This window comes from Cynocephalus volans, chromosome 6 (assembly GCF_027409185.1).
Source record: "Cynocephalus volans isolate mCynVol1 chromosome 6, mCynVol1.pri, whole genome shotgun sequence".
NCBI classification, from domain to species: domain Eukaryota; kingdom Metazoa; phylum Chordata; class Mammalia; order Dermoptera; family Cynocephalidae; genus Cynocephalus; species Cynocephalus volans.
The window spans coordinates 96,823,531-96,850,391 of record NC_084465.1 but is presented as its reverse complement, the minus strand read 5'-3'; the positions used below and the strand labels follow the sequence as shown (position 1 = coordinate 96,850,391).

Sequence of the window (26,861 nt, the reverse complement as noted above, 5' to 3'; positions counted from 1 at the left end):
GGTGTCACAGGCCTGTGGGTGAGGACATTCACACAGTTAAAGAGGCCATGTGCTATAAAGTGAAATAAGTCGATCTGTTAATTTGGAGTAATTTACAATTTTTACTACAAATGAACCATTTGTAGTGATGATATTGAGGGACAAACCACCATGTCATTCATTTGATATTTATTGCTTGTTTTCTATGTGCAAGGTAGCATGGAAATACACACATAAAAATATGTAAGACGCTACCTTGGCCCTCATGGAGCTCACCTTTTAGAGGTGTGTTTAAAGCAGCTACCTTTCCCCACACACAGTTAACTAAATGCATGATTTAGCATGATTTAAGGTGTCTGCAATAGTTTTGCTGTATTTTTTTAGGTTGGCTTGATGCCAATAAATATCTAAATCCTCAAATGTCCCATTAAATTATCTGAAACTCTAAATTTACATATTGCTCAAAAATTGCTAAATTTTACATGGTTTTAGAAAGCGAAAGTTAAAAATTGAAACCTAGCTATATCATTATAAAAGCACATTTTGAACATGTTTTCTATAGGTTGAACCTGTGCTAATTTACATTTCACCATTCTAATAAAAATTTTCTGAAGAATGAGTAAAAACATCCAGCGCTTTCCTAAATAATTTTCTCATATCTTGGAATTTATTATGGTTTATTTTAGCTATTTAATTGATACATCTAAATTGTATTTTCTAAAATGTAGGTAACAAAATGGCCAACTTCTTTGTGTCGAAGACCTTCACTGCACTTTCAGATCTGTATCCAAATATGGCTAATCTGGTATGTTTCAATGATATGGCAATTTGATTGTTCTCTAATGAAACTTTATGTGGTAACATTACATTATATCAATTTTTTTTACATTACATCAGTATTATTGATTCTTTTGACACATGTTTATATGTATAATAGACAAATATACTCATAGCATTAGTATAATTGCTAGATATCAAATACCCTTAAATTTCTTTGCATTTATGCCAGTAAATGAAAATTCATCTTTCATCTATAGAGTAGGAGATACGATTTTGGATATGACTAGTGATTGTTCAAAATGATCAGAAGTTTTTTGTATTATTTTAATTAAATATTTAATAAAGGGACAAATTTAATAAATTATCAAATTTAACATTGTAAAATTAAATCATTTTTGTTCAGTAGTAGCAATTCTCTAATCAAATTATCCAAGTTATAGTTTTAAATATTTGCCATCATGCTGCTTTTATGATATAAGGTACACAACAGGTATGTTTCTGAAATGACTATGTGAAAATTGACTTTTTTGGGAGGGATTGTGAGGGAATTCAATCATTTCAAATATACCGAGACTGTTATTTATTTAAAATGGAATCATCTTAGGAGGTGAAAAGCTTATTGTAAAGCCATTACTCTACTCCCTTCCCTTTTTTGACTTTTTTCGAGTGAGCAGTCTGCTATTTACATTTGGCTTTTACAAATAAGATTTCTTGTAACAATAAATTTACATCTAATTTTAATAATTTGCAACACAAAGTTTATTAATGTTAAAAATAATTATCGTTATAGTTTTTCTTGAAAGGTAAACTATTTGCTAGTCACCTCTTCTTAGAAAGTTTTACTCAACGCTTCCATTAGTTGTGTTTTCCAGTAAAATTAAGTGAGATCTACATTAAGGAATTGAAATAACGGCAATGTGTTTAAAAGTAGTAAGACCAGCTAATAGCTCAGCTAGAATGTGGTAGTCTTAAAAACTTGACTGTATTTTAAATGTCACACATTATTGCAAGATTGAAATTAGTTGCTAGAATTAATACTATAAATTTAGATTTTTACTTTCAAGGAAAAGTAGTTATTTTTATGTCTTAAAGCACATTTTTAATATTTAATTTTTCTTTGGTGTCACTAAGGAGAACACTTAAAATTTTAAGGAGATGTTAATATCTCTAACGTTTATGATCTAAGGCTTTAGAATTTAGATTTATTAGCAGCAATATACAGGCTTTGTTACAGTCTAACTTATATTACTGTCCAGCATGTTTGTATTAAGAAGCTAAGCAATTTTATGTGGGTTGTTAGAAAACCCTATAAAGGAAAGCTTTGAAGACCATGGCAAATTAAATTGCTTTATACGTGTGCTTTGGATGGATTCAGTAAGGATTGACAGCATAGGGCAGTTACAATGTTCCATCTAGGGACTGAAAATAAAGTAGAAACATACGAAGTAAACGATTTTATTTGTAATAGCAGTTAACTGTCTTATTATTTTGTATCATTCCTTGTGGAATTGAACATTTATGAAGTTCTTTTAGATGTTTTTCAGGAATAAATACATTTAAATAGTTCCTACTCAAAAATGTTCGTGAGAACCAGTAAAATATAACAAATCCATGAAATTAAATTTACCATACACATCTGTGTTTAATATTGGTCTTCTATAACCTTCTTGTTTTTCAGAAAATAATCGGTATAGTTATTGGGAAAACAGATGTCAAAGGCTTTCCAGACAGAAAAAGCTGAGTTCTCTTTAACTCTTTGCTTCATTTTTCATCAACTGTGGCTTATGACTATAACAAAGTATATTTCAGTGATTAAATTTTCCTTTCCTGCTTAACTCCTCAAGAATAATGCCTGTGTTCTGTATTGTATGGTCAAGTACTCGATTCAAGGCCATATGTGTGAGAACATTAACATTATTTTTAATTATTTTATTCGATGTTTCTCAAACATGATGTTAAAGGTGTTGGGTATACAATGCCAAAATATCTAATTAAATTGGCCAACTCCTTAACTTGTCTCAACATGCATTTATTTAGCACCTCCATTGTGTAAGGGCCTGTGGAGTGTAAAGGTAAAATGGAGAGAAGTTGTAGTCTCATACCATCTTCAGATATCTATCGTAGTGTCTAAGAATATGGGCTGGGAGCTAGATTGACTAGGCTTACTTAGTCACTGAAAGATCTAAGATCTCTGCTATATGCATTTATGAAATGGCGATAAATCAAGCTGATATGAGAATTAAATGAGTTCATACACATAAGGGTTAGCATCATGCATGGCCCTTAGTAAGAACTCCATGTTAATCACTTTCAGCCTAAGAAGGGATAAATACATAAATCTCTTATAAGACAGAAAGTGATAAGGATGAAAGTTTTTGAGCAGGGAGGTGTTATAATAGAGTAATGCCTGAGGGGGAGAAAAGTATGGCAGTCGTGTCTATGTATTTACTCAGACAATCAGACAATTCAGTGAAAAAAAATTCATCTTTCATGTGCAGAAAATACAGTTAACTTTGGCTTTAGTGGTTCTTATCGAGTTGCTTGAACTATCCAAGAGTTTTAGGAATACAGAAACATAATCCAAGTCTAAAATAGGATTTTAAAAATCAACTCACCTTCAAATTTTTGTGGTTGACATAAAAGATAAAATACAAAATACCAAAACTAGCAATTTATTACTATTACCTTTAAAAGTATTTACATTTTTTTATCAAAGGTTACAGTGTGCTTCCTTATGGTTTAAGTAAATCAGAACTCTAACCAGCCAGCCAAAAATTTTGGCAAAAGAAGACATTAATTTTGCTAGAATCACCTGATTAATTGTGGCTGTTATGTTGACTCATGGTATAGTGATAGGTACCTTTATTCTTATTTTATCTCATATTAATATTCTGTTTTCATTTTCGAGGTAAATAACAAAGATGTCATCTTGTACCCATACTTGTTTATGCATGCACTTTATTTTATCATAATTAATTAGATCAGAAGTACCGTTTGAATAGTTTGAGAAAGTCTATCTTTTTGTTTTCTAAGCTCTAGAAGGCATAATTTAAAGTATAAATTAGAAAAAAGTAGTTATTAAAATATTTGCTAAAATTCTAACAATGAAATACAATTTTCCATCAGATTTTGAGTGCAGGGTAACACTTCTGTATTGTTCGACTTCTTTTCATGATGACATTTATAGTATTCCTTTTTTGGAGAAGGTGTGCTTACTGACTTTTAAAAGCATTGCACATATAACATTATATTTTCGTAAAATATTCAAGTCGTACAAAAGGTCATAGAGTTGAAAAGTGAAATTCCCCTTTTAACTCCCCTCTCTTCCCGTCCTAGTCCTCCCCATAAAGGTGAACACTAATAACAGTTCAGGAAATATCTATAATTTGCATATAGATGTTAGGTTGTATTACTTTTTTAATTAGCAAAAACAATAAATAAATATCTATTTTGGAAAAAAATGCACTTGCTGACTGCTAGTGGTGCTCATTTGGTAGCACACAACTTGTTTTGAAATAACTTTAGATCTGAATTATGACTTAGGTTAAATCAATAAATAATAAGAGGGAAATGGGGAATCTAAGTTAATATCTGGATCGTTCAAGTCTACATGTCATTTCCCTCCAAATACACAAGTAACTGGGGAGAAAGAGCAAGGGAGCCAATAGTAAGGTGAAGTGTCTACAGTGGCAGCTTATTACCACTTCTCCTTGAAGTTCATGAAATCATAACTTATTATAGAATGCACATCTAAAATAACATTTTGTACCATGTGTCTGCATATTTTTATCATCATAATAATCATCAAAAATCATTTGATTAAACAAATAATTATTTGTTCAAAGTTGAAATAAAACTTTTCATTTGTAAATAAAAGCATTGGTTTTCCCTTAGATATTGGATCAGAAAGGTACACTTTCAGTTTCACCATTCGAGATTCACCAACCCATTTTGTAAATGTAACATCCTGGGGCAAAGAAGATTACATCAAGTTGCTTTCTGACAGCTTTAGAGTTGGCGAGTGTGGTAAGTTAGCATTGACTCTTCAACTGTTTCTATTACAGTATTATTTCTGTGATATGTTTGTGGTAATGAGGAAAATCTGTGATATGTTTGTGGTAATGAGGAAATCAAAGTGAAATGATCCAGTTCATAATTCACAAGAACCTTATTTAAAAAATCCAAATGTTAAGAGTATAATTCAAGGCATTCAGCATTTTACTTCAAGCATACAAACATGACAGTCGTATTTTTACTAAGTAGCTTTACCATCTTTGGTTTATTTCATATTTCAGTTTGCATCAGCCACTACTGTTGCAATCATTTATCTTTCTGTAGACATATAATAGGACCACTGAATAGATTTTGATAAAGTTTGATATTTGAATTTTTAATGGCATTTAGTTGAAATACCAAATCTTTTGCATCTTCTACTCACCCTAATATCTCTCTGACAGTACAGTGTAGTGTAGTAGAAAGAACAAGAACTTTGAAAACATATAGATCTGGATTCAAATCCCAGCTCTGCTGGACATGGAGAGGTGAGCCCGAACTCCCAGTATGCAGGAGGCTGAGGCAGGAGGATTTCTTGATCCTAGGTGTTCTGGGCTATGCTGATCAAGGGTCCCCACTAGGTTTGGCATCAATATGGTGACCTCCTGGGAACAAGGGACCACCAGGTCACCTAAGGAAGGGTAAACCGGCCCAGTTTGGAAACAGAGCTGATCAAAGCTCCCATGCTGAACAAATCCCAGCTCCAATATTTATTTACATGATGGCTTTTAGAAAATTTCTTAATCCTGTTGGGCCTCACTGTGAAATAATGTCCTATTAGGTTCTTGTGAGTATTAAATGAGATAGTATGCCTAGTATAAAGTATAGAACTTAGTCCTTGATAGATGACAGCTCTAGCCTCATATAAGAAACAAGCATCTCTTCATGAAGGAAAAGCTGCTTCAAGAAAGCAGCTCTCCTTCACAGTAGAAAAAGAGAAGGTAAGAGTAATGCAGGTAATTAAACCATTCCTGTCCAATAATGTGGTATCATGCAGCCAACTACCCATACCAGTTATTTAGTACCTAATCATATACTGCCCTGTACTACTAACTTTCAGGGTTATGTATAGTATCTCCGTAATTGAATAATAAGGCCATTGAACGTGTAGACTATGAAGGCAGGAAACTTTGCAAACTTCATAGAGCCCAGTACACTTATCAACACTCCTTGAACTTATGCAGAACATAAGTTATGTAGAGAGATAAAGATATAATTTAGTACTAAAATATGTTACATGTTGATGGTTGTGAGGGTGAATGAGATAAGGGATTTTTTTTTGTGTGTGTGTGTCGTTTTTTCGTGACTGGCACTCAGCCAATGAGTGCACTGGTCAGTCCTATATAGGATCCGAACCCGTGGCGGGAGCGTCGCCACGCTCCCAGCGCAGCACGCTACCAAGTGCGCCACGGGCTCGGCCCGAGATAAGGGATTTTAAAAGCCTGTAGTTTTTTTTTTTTTTTTTTTGTCTTTTTTGTGACCGGTACTCAGCCAGTGAGTGCACCGGTACTCAGCCAGTGAGTGCACCGGCCAGCGGGAGCGTCGCTGCGCTCCCAGCGCCGCACTCTCCCGAGTGCCCCACGGGCTCGGCCCTAAAAGATTATAGATTTTTGAAACAATTCTAATTATAGCACTACTGCTTTCTAGATTCAAGTATATAACCTCAAGAAAGTTATTTAACTTCTGTGTGCTTCAATTTCTTTATTTGAAATATAGTGATAATCATGGGATGGTTGTATTAGGAATGGACAAAATAGAGCACCAAAAGGTCTAACATAGGCCATGAGGAAACCAAAACCCTAAAATGCTGAGTTCGCAAAACTGATGAGAGCAGAGCCTAAATCAGTGACCAGCGTTTGCAGTGGTCTTTCCACCCCCACTGTGGTTTCCAAGGCTAAGTGCAAAGTGGGTTGAGGTCAATTAAACTGTTTGTTCTATTTTTTTTTTTTTTTTTTTTTTTTTGTCGTTTTTTCGTGACCGGCACTCAGCCAGTGAGTGCACTGGTCAGTCCTATATAGGATCCGAACCCGCGGCGGGAGCGTCGCCGCGCTCCCATCGCAGCACTCTACCAAGTGCGCCACGGGCTCGGCCCAAACTGTTTGTTCTATTGAAGGGCATGTTGTAACCAAATCAAATGCTGAGTGTAACTAATCAATAAAGTAATATTAATGTGGGTCACATGTTGGGATTTAAACACAAAGCAGCAGAAATGTCATCTGGGGTCAAGGTGATGATTGTACCCCAGGACTCCATTTCTCCTAATGACAGGAGATGATGGTGAAGGATATGTAGCACCAGCTCAGAAATTAGAAATCATATAGTTACATTCATTTTTATGTACACTTGTTTTTTATTTATCCAATTGCTGTTTTGTAATACCATCATACTTTGCCCTCTGTTTTAGTGATAATTGAAAATCCCCTGATCCAAAGAAAGGAAATAGAAAGAGAAGAAAAATTCAGCCCTGCGACTCCTAGGTAAATATCCATTTAGCACAAAGATCAATCATTTTTGTGCTAGAATAATCATTATTAGTAGTTTTGTATCAGATTAGTAGAGAGCTTTGCTAAAAGTGCTCTACTTCAATTTGAAAATTAGAAGTTAAATTCTCCCTGACAACATTTATCTTTGATTATGAGATAATTTACTTTGATACAGAGTCACGTGAAAAAATGGCTTTGTTTTTAGTTCCCTGATTCTCATTCTTAGATTTACAAGAATTTGACTCCAGTCACATTAAAATTGAATGATTAGAAGAAAAGATAAATCTTAGAAATTATATATGAGGGGTCTTCAAAAAGTTCATAGAAAGATTTGTATAATCTTTTAATTCTACTTTTCCACAAACTTTTTGAAGTACCTTTGTATCTCTTTTTCTACCATATCAAGGTATCAGTCTACTCATGTGCCTTAATGTCTTAGGCCAGGTTCCTGGGAAGCAGAGCCCAAGGGAAGGATTCTTGTGCAAGTGGTTTGTTGAGGGAGAGCTTTCAGGAGAAACCTTCAAGGATAGGGTAGGGGAGAAGCTGAGCAAAGAAGTTGGTTCACCTGGAGCCTCAGCCAGAGCCCAGGAAGGAGCTGGAGAGTAGGAATGGCCCCTTGGAGCAATTCCCTGAGGGGAGAGGACTGGGCTTTTGTACCTCAAATAAGTAATTGGCTACAAGCCATTCACCCCCAGAGGCAGGTGGGGCATAACCCAAAGGTATATCTGGTCCAGGGCAGTACTCAAGAGGAGGGTGTAGCTGTGCCCCTGCACCAGCCTGTAAAGGAGCAGTCTCCTGCATACCCACCTTCATCCATTGTGACTCTTCCACCTACTTCTCTGACCTCATCTTGTGCCAGACCCTCGAGTCTCGTTTCTCTGCAGCCGCAGTGAACTTCTTTCCATTTTGTGCACGCCCTGGCCCCATTTAGCACTAAAAGCTTTTGCACTTTCTCTTCCCTTTGCATAGAACAATCTTCTCCCATCTTCTTTGAATATTTGCTTTTTCTTGTCATTGACATCTCAGCTTAAACGTCACCTCCTTCGACCTTCCCCATTTACTCTGTCTGTGGTAGCCCTTCCAGTCAGTTACTGGGACTTAGCCCTGTAGTGTTACCATCACAACCCTGGTTACTATCTGAGACAATTTGATTAATTGTTCTTGCGTCTCCCCCTCACAAATGAGAGCTTCATGAGATCGAAGCTCTTGTCTGTCTTCTTCACCACTGTATCCTCTGTGCCTAGATTAGGGTCTGGCACATAATAGGTTCTCAGCACATATCTGTGGAATGAATGAATGGAGGGAAGGACATCCTTAGCAGAGGGAACAAACATGGAAGCTTTTGACCTTTTCAGAACAGTTGATATTAGGTTGAGCCATATGAAACTGCTGATGTCCAACTATTTCTCATCTAAAAATGTCTGTTTCATAACCTAGTAGTCTAGATATGGCTGGAATACAGGGCAAGTGCAGGGGACCTGCAGGAGGAGAAGCCTGAGGGAGAAGCAGAGACTCTTCACACCAAGTTTATTCTTTGGTGATGGGTAGCCACAGACGATCTTTGAGCTGGGAATAATATTTTCCTATTTGTGGTTGAGGAGGATCACTTTGACTGCATGTGGAGGATGGACTGCAGGGGAGTGGAGCTTAGTTCAGAGAGAGGCCAAGGCAGTAGTTTGGGAGAAAACGGGTGAGGTAAATAACTGAGGAGGAGCAGGGACTGGATTAGAGGGCTCTTAAGGAGGCTCCATAGAGAGGATTTGGGAGTTGTATGGATGTAGGGGAAGAGTACCTGATTCAAATTTCCCATGTAAATGCTCTGTATCTACTCCATATAGAGCACTGCAGAAGTAAGGAAAACACAGTCCTTGATCTTAGGCACTTAGAGAAGTCAGGGTCACAAGAGAGAGAAATGACAAATCCTTGGGTTTTATAGCCCCCTAAAGTTTTAGAATGCTTTTGTATCCCTGTTTTATGGAGAAGGAAACTTAAGTTCAGAGTCTTGGGCAAGGTCAGACAATGAGTGTGCTTAGAACTCAGGCATGAAGTGATTCTTAAAACATTTTCTTAATGAAAGTACATTTTAGACAAAAAATATTTTGCAACATTATTCAATGTTTCTAAAGAGTAAAAGGTATAAATTTCTTAATATAGTTTAAATTCCAAGTAATTTAACTGTGAACTTTGAAGTATTTTCTATTCAGAAATCATTTGATATAAATATTTTCATGTGTTTTTACAATTTAGCAACTGTAAGCTATTGCTCAGTGAGAATCACTCAACGGTAAAAATTTGTTCCGGTTATGAAGTGGACGCCAAGTTACTTTCTTTGATACATTTACCTGTTAAAGAGTCTCGTGATTATTATTCACTGGGTGACATTGTTGCAAATGGACACAGTCTTGATGGGAGGATTATTAATGTGCTTGCAGCTGTGAGGTCGGTAAGTTAAAAGTCCAACCAAACCAAGTGCAGTTTGGTGGGGAAGTCTCTGTCAGTTAACTTGTATTGGGGAAGTAGTGGTTATGACCAGCTGGAGTAATTTTTCCTCTGTATCATGGTAGTAAGCTCAATTAAGAAAATGGTAACACTTCACATTAAAGGGAAAGTAGCATTTTACCTGTGAGCGAGTCGTAAAATAAAATTGTATCTGAGTGCTAAATGCAGCATACCACTCTGCTCACAAATGACCTGCTAACTATCTGAGAGCTTTGCATTCTTTTTTTTTTTTTTTTTTTTTTTGTCGTTTTTTCGTGACCGGCACTCAGCCAGTGAGTGCACCGGTCAGTCCCATATAGGATCCGAACCCGCGGCAGGAGCGTCGCCGCGCTGCCAGCACAGCACTCTACCAAGTGCGCCACGGGCTCGGCCCAAGCTTTGCATTCTTTAGTAAAACAAAGATTCCAATGGAAAGGACAAGCTTATTGACTTAAAGGTCTCCATGATTTTCCTTGAGGGGTGTAGTTGAATAAATCAAGGAGTCAATTCTGTGCACCAGTTCTGAGAGGTGCCCTGAGATGGGGAGACAGTGAGAACACCTGCTGTCCTGCAGCAGGGACTCCAGTGCTCTAACATGGGGCTTGGCACTGTGCTGGTAAGAAGAGGGAAGGGTAGTGCCCCATGGGTTCCAGGGAATGTGTCATCTATCATTGTGTCAGCATCCTTCCCAGTTATTGCAACAAGTTCTGAGCTCTGTAGTAGTCACTGGGCAAAGATTTAGAGGTGGACCTCAAAAGTAAAGTTTCACAAAATAATCATGGAGAAAATTAAAGGGGCAAGAGTAATTTCTCAAGATAAGGAAGGGCGATAGTCAAAGGGAAAAAAAAGAGGAAATAGACTTATGAACTTCTTGTGGCTAATGTTGTAAGTAAATACTGATTGCTTTTCAGAATTAAGTGCTGACTGAGAGTCTTGACTCTCCTGGGTGGCAGGCCCCTGGCTGCAGAGACCACGTCTGTTTTGTTCACCACCCCTATCCCCAGCACAGCACAGCGCCTGCCACATGGGGAACACTGGACATAATTTAGGATGGAGTAATAAACACCCTTTGTGACAATCTTGAAAAATAGGAGAAGTCACTTGCTAGGCAATTTAGGTTCAGTCCACTCAGTTGTCCAACTGCATGCCCAGTTCTCAGTTTCCCCACAGCTGTGTACAATGGCATTGCACTTATAATGTTGTAAGAATTGTCCAGACCCAGTATGATTTTAAGCAAAAATATGCTGCAGCTTTTTCCACCCACCCACCCTCTTTCCTACCTTATAGCTGAGGGTCTTGTGACCTACAATCAGATAAGGTAGATCAGAGAATTTCTTTACAGGCACTCCAAGACAGAAAGATGGAATGTTAGCCAGGAACTGTGGATAAAAACCAAAATATACATATCATAATGTCACCCTCCACACCACATCACTTCTTTCCATGCCTTTTGTATCCCAATTTGCTTCCAGCCCTCTTACGTTTTCTTTTCTTCACATCTGTATTTAACTTGTTCTCTCTTCCATCTCACCTCTGCCATCTTTTCATTTTAATATTCCTTTTAATACTGTGTTCTTTTCCCACCCCACCCCTGGTGTTTTGGCTGACCTCTCATCCTCTGGCTGTCCTTTCCTCTGATTTTCTCTTCCAAATCCTGTTCTCTTGGCACTTTTGCATCTTTCCTCAGGTCCTTTCCACAGAGCTCAGTCCTGCCAGTAGATGCAGTGGTGACAGTGGCTTAGGAAGAGGCCAATTGACTGTCCATGCTTGGGGCTGTTGCTGTGCAGCCATTCAAGGACCTTGCTGTTCCCTTATGAGAACTCACTGGGGGTAGAGGAGGACCCTTGAGTTCACCTTCACTTCTTTGATGCCTTGTTTTAGTCTGTTTTGTGCTGCTGTAACAGAATACTGCAGACTGCGTAGATCATGGTTCTGGAGGCTGGGAAGTCAAAGAGCATGGTGTTGGCACCTGGTGAGGGCTTCTTACTGCATCATGCCATGGCAGAAGGTGGAAAAGCAAGAGGGGAGAGAAGGGCAAGAGCAAGAGACAGTAGGGGGAGCCCCAAACTCACTTTTATAACAAAAAATGCACTCCTGGGAGAACAATATTAATTCACTCATAAGGTCAGAGCCCTCTCTAACCTAATCACTTCTTAAAGGTCCCACCTCCCAACACTGTCGCATTAGGGATTAAGTTCATTTCCAACACATGAACTTTGAGGGACACATTCAAACCATAGTACCCTACAATCTAGACAGAATTGGATGGTGTGTCAAAGCACTTTCCCATACATTCTCTCATTTGGTCCTCACCACCTTAACCCTGGGAAGAAGGCAGATGGGGTACCAGTACTGATACCTTTGCTAAGGCAATGAAGACACAGGCACAGGGAAATGGAGCTTACTCAGTCCCATAAACTCCATGCCAGGCTCTGTGCTGAGCCATGGGATGCATGGATGTTGAAAATAGACTTTCTACCTCAAGGAGTCCACACAGATGCCACCAAGGGGCCTATTCTGGAGCATTTATTATCCTGGCATGTTGAAGACACTCACAGTCTTAACTCTAAGTACCTATGTCTGTATTTCTCTTTAAAGTGTAACTTACAACTTCAGCTAAATATACCTAGTTTAGAGATAGACTATAAAGCGTTTTCTCATCATAAAATTCCCTTAGCATTTTTCAGTGACTGAATGGGAGATTTTCCTTTACTGCCTAACTGCTTATGTTTGAGAGTGGGTATCTTATAGGTAATGGATTGGGAGTTCTCCAGCTTTCACTTCCCTGTGCTTATAATCATGTAACTACTAAAATATTGTATAGAATTGTTTTTTCCCACTGTCAACACGGGTAAATGGGTAAGGGAGCTCATGTGATGATCGGGTGTAAACTTAGATTTTGAGGATTATGTGACTCTGTGTAGTAATAAATCCGAAGTAAAAAATTTCGGAAAAAAAAAATAGAGATGGAAGATGCTTTAAAATCATTAAATATATGTTAGTGGTTCTTGCCATTTTAATATTTCTAACTTAGTGCTCAAAGGGTAAACATTAGTGTATTCCCATCCACAAATATTTAAGTACTTCTATAACTATAGGTGAAGAATAATCATTTTCTTCAATTTCTAAGGTTGGAGAGCCAAAATACTTTACAACTTCAGACCGAAGAAAAGGCCAGAGGTGTGAAGTTAAACTCTATGATGAAACAGAGTCTTCTTTTGCAATGATATGGTAACCTGTTCCAAACTATGAAATTCCTGCTTTTATCACAACAGAGCATTTTCATTTTATCAGAAATATGATGGATTTCATATTAAGAGAGGAGTAATAGGGATAAATTGTATTTAAAAAAATAAACCTCACTTTTCAATGTTGAGTTTTTATGGACACCACTTTTTTTTTTTTTTTTATGATGACCGGTAAGGGGATCTTAACCCTTGACTTGGTGTTGTCAGCACCATGCTCTTCCAAGTGAGCCACAGGCCAGCCCTATGGACACCACCTTAAAATGAGATCTTTAGGTGGCATGGAATTGCTTAGATGGACTCTGCTATGACCAGTTTTATAATAGTATTCTATTTTATAACAAATGGTGTTCTGTTAGGTCCCAATGATAATAAATGAGCCAGACTTTGTGATTCCTTGGTAGTACCCTGATGCAAGGTGGGGCGCAAGGGTGGGGCTGCACCCTAAGGCACTAGGGGGTACAACAAGGCATTGTTTAGACTCCCGATTCTTGAGTACCAAAGGAAACAGTTTGAAAAGTGCCTTTAACCCAGAAAATCCCTGAGCAACTTATTCATTGTGGAGGCCCTACCTGAATGTTCAGAAAGACTGACTCTTCTTTTTGGCTGCTGGCAGTATGGGGATCTGAACCCTTGACCTTCCTGTTATAACACTGTGCTCTAACCAACTGAGCTAACTGGCCAGCCCTGAAAGTTTGACTTTAAAATCTTTAGACTTCTAGTTACTCAGTTCTAACTCGCTTGGAATGACTAAGTGCTGGGAAAATAGAGCGTTTGCAGAGCAGAGCACTGTTAGAGACGACTCTGTGAGACAGACAGTAGAAGTGAACCTCCTTACCTACTGTCTGTGACTGCCTGCAGGAACACTCATCCCAGCCACTGGGCACTTTTGTTTTTTTTGGTACATAATGTGTCACTATCAGTTTTTTCTAATGTATTCAACTTATATCACTTCTTTTTAAACAAATGCAGTTGGGATAATGAATCTATTCTACTTGCACAGAGCTGGATGCCGCGAGATACAGGTATCATCATTCAATAATCATTTTCAATATTTGTTATTTTTTTATTCCCCTATGTAATAATTTTTAAATGTCTTTTCGCCCAAACAGTAATTTTTGCCTCAGATGTAAGAATAAATTTTGACAAATTTCGGAACTGCATGACAGCAACTGTAATCTCTAAAACCATTATTACAACTAATCCAGGTAAAAGGCTTTCTGAAATTTTTCACCCCTTTGGAAATGACTATAAACATATTCCAGTATTTTTGCAGCATATTTAAGAATGAAAATGCAGCTTGGATTTAATGTTAATTAAAAGTGAAAAAAATTGTTTTATATGACTTTTTTTTAAAAAGCTTACAATTAGCTATATCTTTGATATCTTTACTAAAGAAATGTGGAAAACCAGACTTATTTTTAAAGCATCATCTTTTGTGATGATTTTTAAGAGATCAATGTTGTTGATTGGATAACTTAAATTACTATTTAAAAAGTAAATTCAATTTCACTGTATTCAAATAATTTTTACTGCCAGGACACTGAAAACACACACACACACACACACACACACACACACACACACACACACACACACACACACGTACTTCAAAAAGTTAGTGGAGAAATACAATTAAAAGAGTATGAGGAGTTGGCTGGTTAGTTCAGCCAGTTAGAACATGGTGCTGATTACACCAAGGTCCATCCAGGGTTTGATTCCTGTACCAGCCAGCCACCAAAAAAAAAAAAAAAAAGAATCTTTCCGTGAACTTTTTGAAGTACCCTCATGTTGACCTAAAAAGAAACTGAGGCCAAATACATATAGCAAGGATTTATTCTGCCAGTATGACAATTGCAACCAGGGAGACAAAAAGTCAGGTTACCCTGAGAAATGTATTCCAAAGACAGCCAGCAGAGCTTAACATTTTATAATCACAAGAAGGGGAAGGGTCAAAGGAGAGAGAGAGAAAGACAGCCCCGCCTAATTCATCAGGTTTTCTATTAGTAGTACATGACATATAGAGTTGGGATTGTTACTAGGTTACATCCTACATGCAGAGATCTAGGGTAAGGGTAATAAGCATTCTAGGTTATTTTATGGCTTTTTGGTACCATAAGTCTGCTTCTAAGTAAAAATGGTCTTACGATAACGTTTTCCAAGACAGGCGGATGTGATTACTGACTTATCCCAGATCTCCCAAAGCACTATAATTTAGCTGGTCAGAGCAGATTATTTTGGTTATCACTTGTATATAGTATTATTAGTTCATAACTGTAAATTAAGTGCCCGGAAGGGGCCCTGGAGTGGTTGTTAAAGGAGTCAGTTTACTACAGTGTGAAATCAGGGGAGCAGGAGCTAGGCAGATCAGAGGGCTGTTGCCTGTAAGCATTTGCAGAGTGCTTTATAGTGCAGGCATGGTGATCAGCCCAGTACTGCCAAAGAGTGCAGGGTTACCAAAAATGGAATAAACTGTTGCAGTCTCAAGAAGATATAAGTATTGTGTCATTTTATTTTATTATTTATGTATTTCTTGTTTTTGTTTTTGGTGCTGGTTGGTATGGGGTATTGTGTCATTTTAAACATAAGCTTACTCTACTGGTCTATAACAAAGCATCAGCAGTGACTGAGAATTATAAAGCAATTTTATGTTTTTGACCAAACTATTACCAGAATTTTTAAAAGGTAGTAAGAGTAGGAGTTGGAATTAATATATAAATCCACACACACACACACACACGCACACAAAACCGGGGGGAAGAAGATATAACAACCACAATTACTTGAAGTTGATACGACAAGCAAACAGAAAGGACATTGTTGGGGGGGGAGGGAGAAGGGAGGGAGGTTTTGGTGATGGGGAGCAATAATCAGCCACAATGTATATCGACAAAATAAAATTTAAAAAATAAATAAATAAATAAATAAATAAAATAAATAATAAAAGAAAATAAAAAGAAAAATAATAAAAAACCACTTGATTGAAAAAAAAAAGAGTAGGAGTTGGGGTCAGGGAAGAGACAATGGGGACAGATCAAGAAGGCCCTATAGGTTGCTAAAAGGGCACTGGCTTTCACTCCAGAGGACAGGGGCAGCAGGTTGGGGTTTGGAGCTGAGCAGTGACAGTAGCTAAGTTCTAAAAGGATCACTCCAACTGCTCTGCTGAAATTTTATGGTGACATAGCCATAGACTATTCACAACTTAGGACAATAGTGCCACTCCTCCATTTTTCTTTTTGGAGGAGGGTACTATGGTTTATTGTTATAAGTAATTTATTAATATAAACAGTTTATTATTATTATATTTAGTAACACCAAGGATAGAAAATATCCATTCTTTTTTTTTTTTTTTTCTTTTTCTTTTTTTTTTTTTTTTTCTTTTTCTTTTTTTTTTTCCCTGTGACCGGGACTCAGCCAGGGAGTGCACCGGTCATTCTTATATAGGATCCGAACCCGCGGCGGCTGGAGCGACGCCGCGCTGCTAGCGCAGCACGCTACCGAGTGCGCCACGGGCTCAGCCCGAAAATATCCATTCTTTAACAGTAAATTTGATCTGGGAAAATTTCTCAAAGACAATTGGATTTGTCTGCTGGAAAAGATCATCAAACTTGGCAGTACTAATTATATAAAAAACTCAGGACTAAATTAATGCAACAGATTTTCCAGGATGTTTTACAGTTGGCTCTGATAACAGATGCAGGAGAAAAATGTCAAAGTATTTTGAGCAATGCCAACATCATTAGAATAAAGGCCTTCTTTTTCAATGAGACAAAATTTTTTAAAGTTTATTTATTGATTTATTTTTTAATTGACAAAAATTGTATATATTAATTGGTTACAACATGTTTTTAAATATATATACACATGCAGAATGGCTAAATCAAGCTAATAATATACATGCTACTTCACTTATCACTTTTTTGTGGTGAGAATAATTAAAATCTGCTCTCAGCACTTTTCAAGAATACAACACATTATTATTGACTATAGTCACCTTGTTATACAATAGATCTCTTGAACTCATTCCATCAAGGAGACTAGTTTAACAGATGGTACTCATAAGGGTGTGTGAATTTGTGTGACTGCTTAAATTAGTCTTATTTCTAATTTCCTGGGCTATGCTGGCCATGTAGAATTTAAGAACCTCTAAATGGCTTATGTGTTCATCCTAGCCAGGATGTCGAGGTTTCCTTATTGCTTTCTCGGCCCTGAGAGTGTTCATCAGAAATTCTGCCCTCCCCACAGACAGTCCAGGGTAACCCTATTGTCAGTAAGGTCTTGTGCAGCAGTGCCTACCCCTGCCCTCCCTACCAGCTCCCTTCCCAAGAAGCCCGTTGGTTTGATTTCTGTGGCCCCACCCCAGCAACTCCTCTCATGTGACATGGAGCAATTCTGTTTGCTTCAAAAACAATCTTTCATTCACTAACTCACAAATATTTACTGAGTGCCTTTTACTTGCCAAGTATTGAGATAATTTAAATCCTTTCTGGAACAAGGCAGGAGATGAGTGGATGGCCAGATGGATGGAAGGATATTGGAAGTGCAGAGATGAATAGGCACAACCCTGCCCATGAGGAACTGACAGTCCAGTTCTGACAACAACAGCCATAGACTGTGGTGTAACGGGAGCAAGGAAGAAGAAACCTTACCTCTGCCCAAGGGAGTTAGGGGAGACCAAGCATTGTCAGGACAATTTGTAGATGGTCAAGTGGGGTGGGGATGCTTATAGACAACAACGTGTTGGAGGCTGGCATGCAGGGGTCAAAGGCATCAGAATCATGTGAGAGCTCTTTTCCAAAATCGCACCCTTGACTACCAGCACACCATCCAGCTACTCCTGACAATACTCATATCCCAATTTGAGGAGCAAGGCTTTAAAATAATCCATTTAAAACATTTTTTTCTGATTAGAAAGGAAATACATATAAAATTCAGAAAATACATAAATGCATAAAAAAAAGAAAACAAAATTCACCTATAATCTCACCATCTAGAGATAAATCATTTCTTTTATAGATATACTTCCAGATAATTTTACTTCATATATATATATAGATTTTTAATTAAAAGGGTGTTGTATCATGTAGTTTTGTAAGGTACTCTTTTCACTAATAATATCCGGTATACATCTCTCCATCTTAATAGAGTTCTACATTGCATTGTTAATGGCTGCATAATATTCTATTTTCTTATTTATGTCTTCACTTTTTACTACTAAAAATAATTTTGGATTATTCAGAATGATTTAATTATTGTGCATTTTCAATTTAAGATACACCAGAAGCTAACATCCTACTGAATTTTATAAGAGAAAATAAAGAAACAAATGTCCTGGATTATGAAACTGACAGTTATTTGAAAGAATCCATAAATTGTGAGTGACCCTTAAATATTATTTTATTTTTTAAAAGCCCAAAATTTGGCCTGTAAATCTTTGTTAGACATAGTAAAAGACACTATGTTCTTATTCTGTAACTACTATATTTACACTTTTAAAGAGTAGTTCAAAACTTATGGGAGCTTATATAACCTTTTGCCAATCTGATGAGAGCTAATGATCCTCTCTCTAGAAAAGTGTGTCCACACATAGAACTCTAAATCCATGACTCCGAGGTTGAGGCTCTTCTTGAAAAAGGATTCTGTTTATTGCTTCCTGTAGCTAATGCTAGACACATGGGAGGACGAGGAGCAGAGGGAAGTCTTGGATCACTCCCTGAAGGCATGTTCTGTGACTAGTCCTAGGAGACAAAATAGACTATTATCATAGGTGATACTTAATTCACCTTGAGAGAGTAACAATTGAATTAGGCATGAAATAAGTCATTCTGCAAGCCACCTTAAGTTGTGTAAAAGAGGAACTTTGCTATTGTTTTTGTGGAGGACATTTAATACATTTCCTATCAAAAGCAGTCACTGATAGGAAAAGATACTACTGGAATAAAGTGTAACTATTATCTTTTTGCCTCCAAGAGGGGACAAGCTTGAAGTTGTATTATTTACTAGTGTTAAAGCCATTCTTGATACTTTGCAAACATTTTTTTAAATGGTGAGTCATTTGCAGATGATGCCATTTGGGGAAGCATTGGGAAGCACAGAAGCGTTCGATGAATTGTGGGGTAGATTTGCCAGAGTGTGTTTCAGTCCCTGCCCAACTGTTCAACCTGAAACAGGGACAAGAACAGCGATGCCTGCAGCTTTCTGTAGACTACTCAGGGTATTTGTGGGGGACATTTTTGTCCTGTTCAATGGGTCTTATCAAAGCAATCACAACTTAAGGGCCTCTTTTTACTGTGGAAACTTTTATAATTAATTTATTCAGAGACAAAACTGAGTTGCTATCTTTTTAAAAATGCTCATTACTCCCATGAAAATCTTATAGATAGAAATTGATTAAATATTTCAGGGTAAAACTATAATCATGTTTTCTTTAAAGCTTTTATTATTTTTATTTAAAATGATAATGCTATTAACAATATAAACACAATTCTGAATAGAATAGCCCAGAAATAAACAGTGTTATTTAGTGAACATCTTCCAGTCCATCTTTATGTGCATATACATTAATAGAAGGATAAAGACATAAAAATATTATTCATGAGTAGATACACATAATCATATTTTTGTTAAAAAGAGAGCAACAGTGTGCTGAAGGAACCAGGCAACCTCTGAGAAAAGCTTCCAACCCCAAGGAGTATTTGTTCCCCTAAGATTCCTCTAAGAGTAAGAAAAATAAACATGACTAATAGGTTATTCTTTTTAGTTTTGTAAATTTTCCTGAATGAACTTTTTATTGAAGTGTTACATGGATAGGGAACAGTGAACCGTGTGAGAGGACAGCTCCGTGCATTTTCACGGAGTGAATGCACCCCTTCAGCTCCTCCCCTGTGAGTAATAAATGCCAGGCTCAGAAGACCCTTCTTGCTCCAAAGGTAAACATGATTCTCACTCCTACCACCATAGACACCAAAGATGAACTTAACCTGTTTGGAATTTTTAAATGAGATCACCTCACGTGCACGCACTCTGGCTTCTGACTTGTTCAATGCCTCGTTTGTGGAGAGTTGTCCTCATTGCTGTGTGTGGTATCCCTTTCACTAGCCTATGCTACTCCGTCGTGTGATTATACCATGGTTTATTTTTCTATTTTATTGTTTCCAGTTTTTCTCATTACAAAATTTCTGCTTTCTTTTTGAGTGTGGCTTTAAATGAACCTATGTTTGTTTTCTGTTGGATATATCCAACAGATTATATATACCTAGGAGTAGAATTGTTTTGTACGTACTTTTACTTGTAGATGATTCTGCCAAATGGTTTTCCAAAGTGTTCGTACAGTTTACATGTGCACCAGCAGTGTGTGAGAGTCCCAGTTGCTTCACATCCTCAACAACATTTGAATTGTTAGTTTTTTCAATGGTGGATATTTAGTAGAATTCTACTCTTGTTTAATTTGCATTTACCTGGTGATTAATGAGGCCAGTATGTTTATTGGCCATTTTTATATCTTTTTTGTGAAGTACCTTTTAAAGTCTCTTTTCCATTAAAAAAATTGAGTCACTGTTTTTTCCTTACTGATTTTTAGGAATTCCCTAGATACTCTGGATGACACTTTTGTCTCGTGTAGACTGCCAGCATCTCCCACTCTGTAGCTTGACTTTTCACTTTCATAATGGTATCTTTTGAGGACCAAATTCTTAATCTTAATGATGACTAATTTCTCATTATTTTCCTTTTTTTTTTTTTGCTTATTTTTTGCTTTTATCTTCGTTTATATAATCAGTTTTAATGTAACAAATATAATAATTTTTCTGTTACTTAAGCTACTACATGTTCTCATTTGAACTTTATAGCTTTTCTATTTGGATATAATCCTTTGTATTTTTTAGAATATACATAGAACTATAATACTTCTTTTTATTTTTAGTAAATACAATAGTCGATGTCTATACAGTTGAACAATTAAAGGTAAAATCTGTGAAGAATGAAGGAAGAGCTGATCCTTTCTATGGCATTCTTTATGGTTACATTTCTACACTGAACATTGATGATGAAACTACAAAAGTAGTTCAAAATAGATGGTAAGGAGCCAAATTTTAGCAAATTCATTTTTATAAGAGACAATTATCATTAATAAATGTCAAGCTGTAAAAAATTAAAGCTAATCTTTGATATAACAGTGTTTAAGTATTTGAGAGAAATGTGTGAATAAATAAACCAGACTGAAAAGTTTCCATGGCAAACTATTTAGATTCAAAGATTATAATTGCCTTTTAACGTAAAATTTAATCTGCTGTATTTCTGCAGTCCTAAAATGTAAAGATATAATACTGCCAGAAACTTTCAACTGAGATGACAAACTTGTCTTATAATTTAGTAGAAAACTATTTTGGTTGCTATGTCCTATAGTAATGTAGTGATAGGATACACTATCACTAAAAAAAAATTGTTTTCAACCACATGATGCACATGACTTCTAAACTCTCCTAGGTCAAAGTTCATATCTATTTGCATAGAAAGTAAACCCCAGTAGATTTAATAATCTTAGCCAAAAGATGCTTGGTGAGAAATGTCTAGAATGTTATTATGGAAGTCTGTCTATGGATTTTTTAATTGAAGTTTTTATTGAGATAATTCTAGATCACATGGTGTTATAAGAAATAATACAGAGAGATCTCTGTACCCTTTGCCCAATTTCCCCCAATGGTAACATTTTGTAAGCTTTAGTACCAGATCACAGCCAGGATATTGACCTTCATTCAATCCACTTATTCAAATTTCTCCAGATTTACATGCAGTTATTTGTGTGTGTCTGTGTTCTATATAGTTTATCAAATATGTGGGTTTGTATATCTACTGCCACAGTCAAGATGTTGACCTCTGGATTTTTAAAACATTTTATGATGTGATATTAAAGTTGAAAAAAACTAATGTGGAGGCTGCTATGTAAGGCATGTATTTACTTTTGAAAAATATTTTTCAAAAATTAGAAAAATTTTTAAAAAATTAGAAAAATTTAAAAATTATTTCCCTTATTTGTTACTTTTTTTTTTTCGGTGGCTGGCCAGTGCAAAGAACAAGCCCTGGACGTTGGTGTTATCAGCACCACGCTCTAACTGGCCAGCCCCCAGTTTTGTTTTGTTTTTTTGTGCCTGGCCGGTATGGGGATCCATACCGATGACCTTGGTGTTATAAGGCAGTACTCTAACCAACTGAGCTAACTGGCCAGTCCCTTCTTATTTTTCCTACATCTTTACTATTTACATCTGAGGAAAAATATCTAAAGTTTACTAAAAAGTGATCTGTGGCTAGATAAGAAACCATTATCTTCAGATCATTCCCTCTGAGAAATTTGAATTAGTCTCCCTGTTTGAAATTGCTAAAATATGGCCTACTTCAGAAATATGGAATAGCATGAAATTAGCACTTAAAGAGAGGAGAATATATCGCTGGGAGTACTAATAGCATTCAGGATGTGAACCTACCCTGCCCTGTAGGGTTTCTGTGATGTACACAAGACCCAGTTTAGAACCATCAAATGAACAATTGTCAAACCCATGCTTTCTAGGCGCAAGACACGATTCCTGCCCTCAGAACCCACAGGTGGGGAGATAAGACAGACACACCTGCAGTATAGCAGGGAAAAGATGTGACAGAGTGTAAGGGCGGAAGCATAAGCTCTGCAGCTGTTCAAGAAAGGAAGGGATGCGGGCTGCGGTGCAGGGAAGGAAGGCCCAGCAGGGAAATGAGACTGGGTGGACCTTGAAGGCCGGGCAGGAACTCCAGCAGAGGGGAAGAAAGGAGGGAGGACAGTGAGAGGACTGGGGTACCCAGGTTCAGATGAATCACAAATGCTGGGAATGAGATCGACTGCCTAGAAAGCACATTTATGTTGTTTCTTATGTCTGTCCTTTATCCTGCACAGCACTGAACACTCAGTAACTATTTCGTATGCTGACTTAGACTTTTGTGGTGGTTCTTGTGCTAGAGATTAAATTTGTCACTTGGGGTTGCCACGTTTTATATTGTTGTTGTTTCCTTTCAGTTCCAGCTGTGGTTATGTTGTAAATGAAGCATCCAACACTTGCAAAACTTGCAACAAAGATTCTTCAGAACTTAAATCTGTTCTTCCCAGCTTCAACATGCTGGTTGATCTCACTGACCACACAGGCACCCTCCGCTCCTGTAGTCTCACAGGAGGTGTCGCTGAGGAGACTTTGGGCTGCACGGTGAATAGGAAAAAGAAATGTTTAGAAATACTTCCAAATTGAATTTGCTTCCCTCCAAATATAGGTTATTTTGGTGAACATTTGATAGAAATTAATTCATCACCAAAGAGGTCTGGGAAAAAAAATCTTGATTTAAACACATGTTGCTTTAATGAACAAATAGTTCATTATAATAGTCCAAATATACATATTGTACATTAAAATCCTAGTTAATATTGACTATTATGAATGATGATTGAGGCCTTTCGCAAAAATGGAGGAATAAACATGACATTTGATACAGTCAAGTAACAGTGGGTAAAACAACATGTTGGAGATGTTGATCAGTCATGAGCTTGCTCTTCCAGAGGGGGGTTTTGGCCATATTTCACCTAGCCAGCTGTATAAATTTAGCCATGAATTTTCTCCCTGGTCTGCAACTATAGAGCAGCAGCAGGTACTTAGAGATTAGCATGTGCATTTGATGACAGTCACTCATTTTTTATTGTGAAAACCAGCTAATGAAATTTACCATTAAGCTTTAGTTCTAAGGGGAGGTTTCCTTGCTGAGCCACCTGATTGGCATTAGAGACTCAGTTTATAGCCTTTCTGGCCTTATCTCCTCTGTCAAAAGAACTAAGCTGTAATTACTGTGAATAAAATTCCATTTGTAGTGAGCAAGTTTAAATTTCACATTGTTGTAAAAATGAGATATCTATGTAATATGTCAGAAATACTTGTTTGATTTTGTTTTTAACCAGGTAAATGAGTTTCTTGCAATGACGGATGAACAGAAAACAGCATTAAAATGGCAATTTCTTTTGGAAAGAAGCAAAATTTACTTAAAAGTTAGTGTATTTTACAGTACTGAATTGTTCTATATATTCGAACAATAAGAAAAACCTAGGGTGTGACCTAATGAAGTAGGCAATTTATTATTTTAATAATACCCAGTTTCTGGATGTGCAAAAGGATTCGATTACCCTAGAAACAATGGAAATAATCAGTTATTTTCATATAGTATAAAGGAGTTACAAATGACACCAGAGAAATAGACCAACAAAGAAAATATCCATTAATGTTAACTCCAAGGAGAGGTAACTGAGGCAAAGCTGGGTTATCCCCACTCCAAACCCACCTGTGTGACACTGCTCTTCACTTGCTGAGGCAGTGTAAAGTAGCATAGTTAAATGTTTAGATTCTGGATTGAGAAAGACTTAGTCTGAGTCCTAATGCCACAATCCTCAGCCTGTCTGACCCTGGGGAGGTTGGTTAACCTCTCTGAGCCTGGAAGTTCTATGATCCTACAACTCTGAAGGGTCAGAGCCTACTCTTGAGGCACTAGCAACACTTCAGTGTGGGAGGATCACAGAATCTTAGTGTGAAAGGTGTGACAAGGGAGAAGGTGGGGGTGAGACAAATTCCTCTTGTTGCAAATGAGGAAAGTGGGACCATGAAATGTTGCCACTTGCCCCAGTCACAGGTGAGATAGGACTACAGCCTACATTACTTCTTTCCTTCTGTGGTTCTTTTGTGTGTTCTCTTTTCTACTCCTAAAAGTTATTGCCCTCCTGTTTATGTGAGTTATATCTACCAAGACTTACTGTACTAGAAGTTAAAATTGAGAAGAATGTAAAACATATTCATGAGCACACCTTCCATTAAGGTCAGGGCAATGATGTTATGTTATGTCATATAGCCCCTAGAAAATGACAGTGTGTGCAGGCGAAAGAATGAGAATAAAACGGCAAACATCTTAGTATTACTATGAAAATTGTTTTGATCTCATGGATGCCCTGAAAGAGTCTTTGAGAACCCTGAGTGTACTCCATCTCAGCCTCATAAGCAGGTTTTTCCATTTTCCAGTGACTTCTTTTCCTTGTGGCCTCAAGCGTGTCTGAATACGTTGCAGACATGGAATCACCAGTGGTCTCACCAGTATTTCTAGGACTTTGGCCTGAGGCCTCTTCATTACTAGGACAGAGGAGAAAATGTTACAGTCTCTTCCACCATTAACATGGATCCATCTAAGAACTATATCCCCAAATTAAGGTACACTCAGGTCCTTGACAAACTTTGTTTCCCAGACAGAAGATGCCCATTGCTAATGAGTGTGGTTAGTTTAAATTCATGGAAATTTATAGTTTTCCAAACTTGATTCAAATACAATAAATTGCCCTTAAATAAAGGAATATTGTACCTTTCCAAAAATAATGTTTAAAAGATATATAAGTTGGATTTAACAAAGATTTTAAGCAGGTATAAAATGATTATGCTATATGTATCATAAGATGTGATAAAGATCATGAGAATCAAATACAATTTCAATTGTTGTAATCAGGTAAAACAGAACGCATAATTTAAAAAATAAGAACTTATATTGCTCTGCTAATATGATATTCCTACATAGATTGACTATTTTATAAATTTATCATATTTCAACTAAAAGTAACTTCTTAAAATGGTTCCACTGGAGGGATTTCAAAGAGAAATATTCATTTTAATGTTTTAAAACATATGGTGATATTATTATAAGTCCTTTTAAGTATGATATTGGTGTTAAAGAATAATTTCCAAAAAGGGTTAAACCATGATTTTCATACAAAAATAAAATGAATGCATCAAAGATTTAATTTAACTCATTAATTAATGAAGGAAACAGTAAGTTGTAAAAAAAAAAAAAAAAGGAAAAAAGGGTTTAAAGGAGAGTCAGTCGAAGAATAGACACAGAGGTGGGCAATCAGAAATGCTGAAATGGGTTTGCTTAGATGAGGAATTGGTCTCTTCTACAGGGCAGAATCAATGCATCTTCACTCAGATAAAATGCATCCGGATTCCATAAGCAGGATTGTGTCATTATCAACTTACTACAGCCTAGTTATAAAATAGCTCAGCCAAAGCAAGGGATGATGCAGATGCCTGTAGAATCAGAGCACTCCACTTCAAAGGTGCTCTAGCCAGTACCAGACCGTGGGAGCGCTCCATTGAAAGGGTACCCAGTTATCATGTCCTTTTAAAGTCTTTCACAGTTTTTCCTGACATTAGTACATTTTTTCTTAGTCTTTGAAATTAAAGTGATTGATGTGTCCTTCCACTCCATATTAAATCAAATGTTGGTGAAAGTGTTTTGTAAATTGTAAAAAATGAGACTGTATTATTAGTGAATGGCATCATCATATCCCCGTAGTCTAACAGGTTACATCACCATTGGTAGTTTGAACACACTTTAAACCATTTCTTCTTCATGTTGGATTTGTAAACCCAACTTTTCTGCCTGAGAGAAATGTCATGAAAAATGACATGGAATTTTTTACAAAATCACTGTTGGAGGACAGACCTGTCATTTCTGTACATGCTTTGCCTAAGACTGGAGCTCTTTCCATCGTCTTACAACTTCAATTGACGTCTGTGTTAACATCTGTGAACATAACTTCTGTTTCAGTTCTCTGTTTGTGGTCGCTGGTTTTCAGCTTTATATGCAAGGTGATTTTTAAAACTAACTCTCTGTCTCTTCCTTTTTTTCCTTATAGTTGGTTTTATCACACAGAGCAAGGGGTGGATTGAGAATGACCGTACTCTCATGTAAGCTTGCAGATCCTATTGAGGCAAGTGCGAACTTGTCTGGACAAGGACGTGTTTAA

At 36.9% G+C, this 26,861-nt stretch overlaps 1 protein-coding gene across 2 annotated transcripts; it reads left to right on the top strand.

Annotated features, from left to right (window-relative positions):
- Positions 1–715: 715 nt before the first annotated feature.
- On the top strand, positions 716–26,861 carry MEIOB (meiosis specific with OB-fold). 2 transcript variants are annotated; one of them, XM_063100921.1, is made up of 13 exons: positions 716–784; positions 2,438–2,495; positions 4,654–4,785; positions 7,217–7,289; positions 9,543–9,738; positions 12,904–13,004; positions 13,991–14,043; positions 14,131–14,226; positions 18,291–18,392; positions 20,940–21,093; positions 23,058–23,241; positions 23,982–24,068; positions 26,751–26,861. In XM_063100921.1, exons 1-13 carry the CDS (start codon positions 716–718, stop codon positions 26,859–26,861), a joined length of 1,416 nt encoding a protein of 471 aa, XP_062956991.1. The 2 variants fall into 2 exon arrangements, with proteins under 2 accessions (XP_062956991.1, XP_062956992.1); XM_063100922.1 differs by lacking the exon at positions 23,982–24,068.

Excerpts from the sequence above, each read along its gene's own strand:
- MEIOB (XM_063100921.1), top strand. The coding sequence starts at position 716 with ATGGCCAACTTCTTTGTGTCGAAGACCTTCACTGCACTTTCAGATCTG. Across the intron at positions 785-2,437 it reads ATCCAAATATGGCTAATCTG|AAAATAATCGGTATAGTTAT; the intron begins GTATGTTTCAAT and ends CTTGTTTTTCAG. Across the intron at positions 14,044-14,130 it reads CTGGATGCCGCGAGATACAG|TAATTTTTGCCTCAGATGTA; the intron begins GTATCATCATTC and ends TCGCCCAAACAG.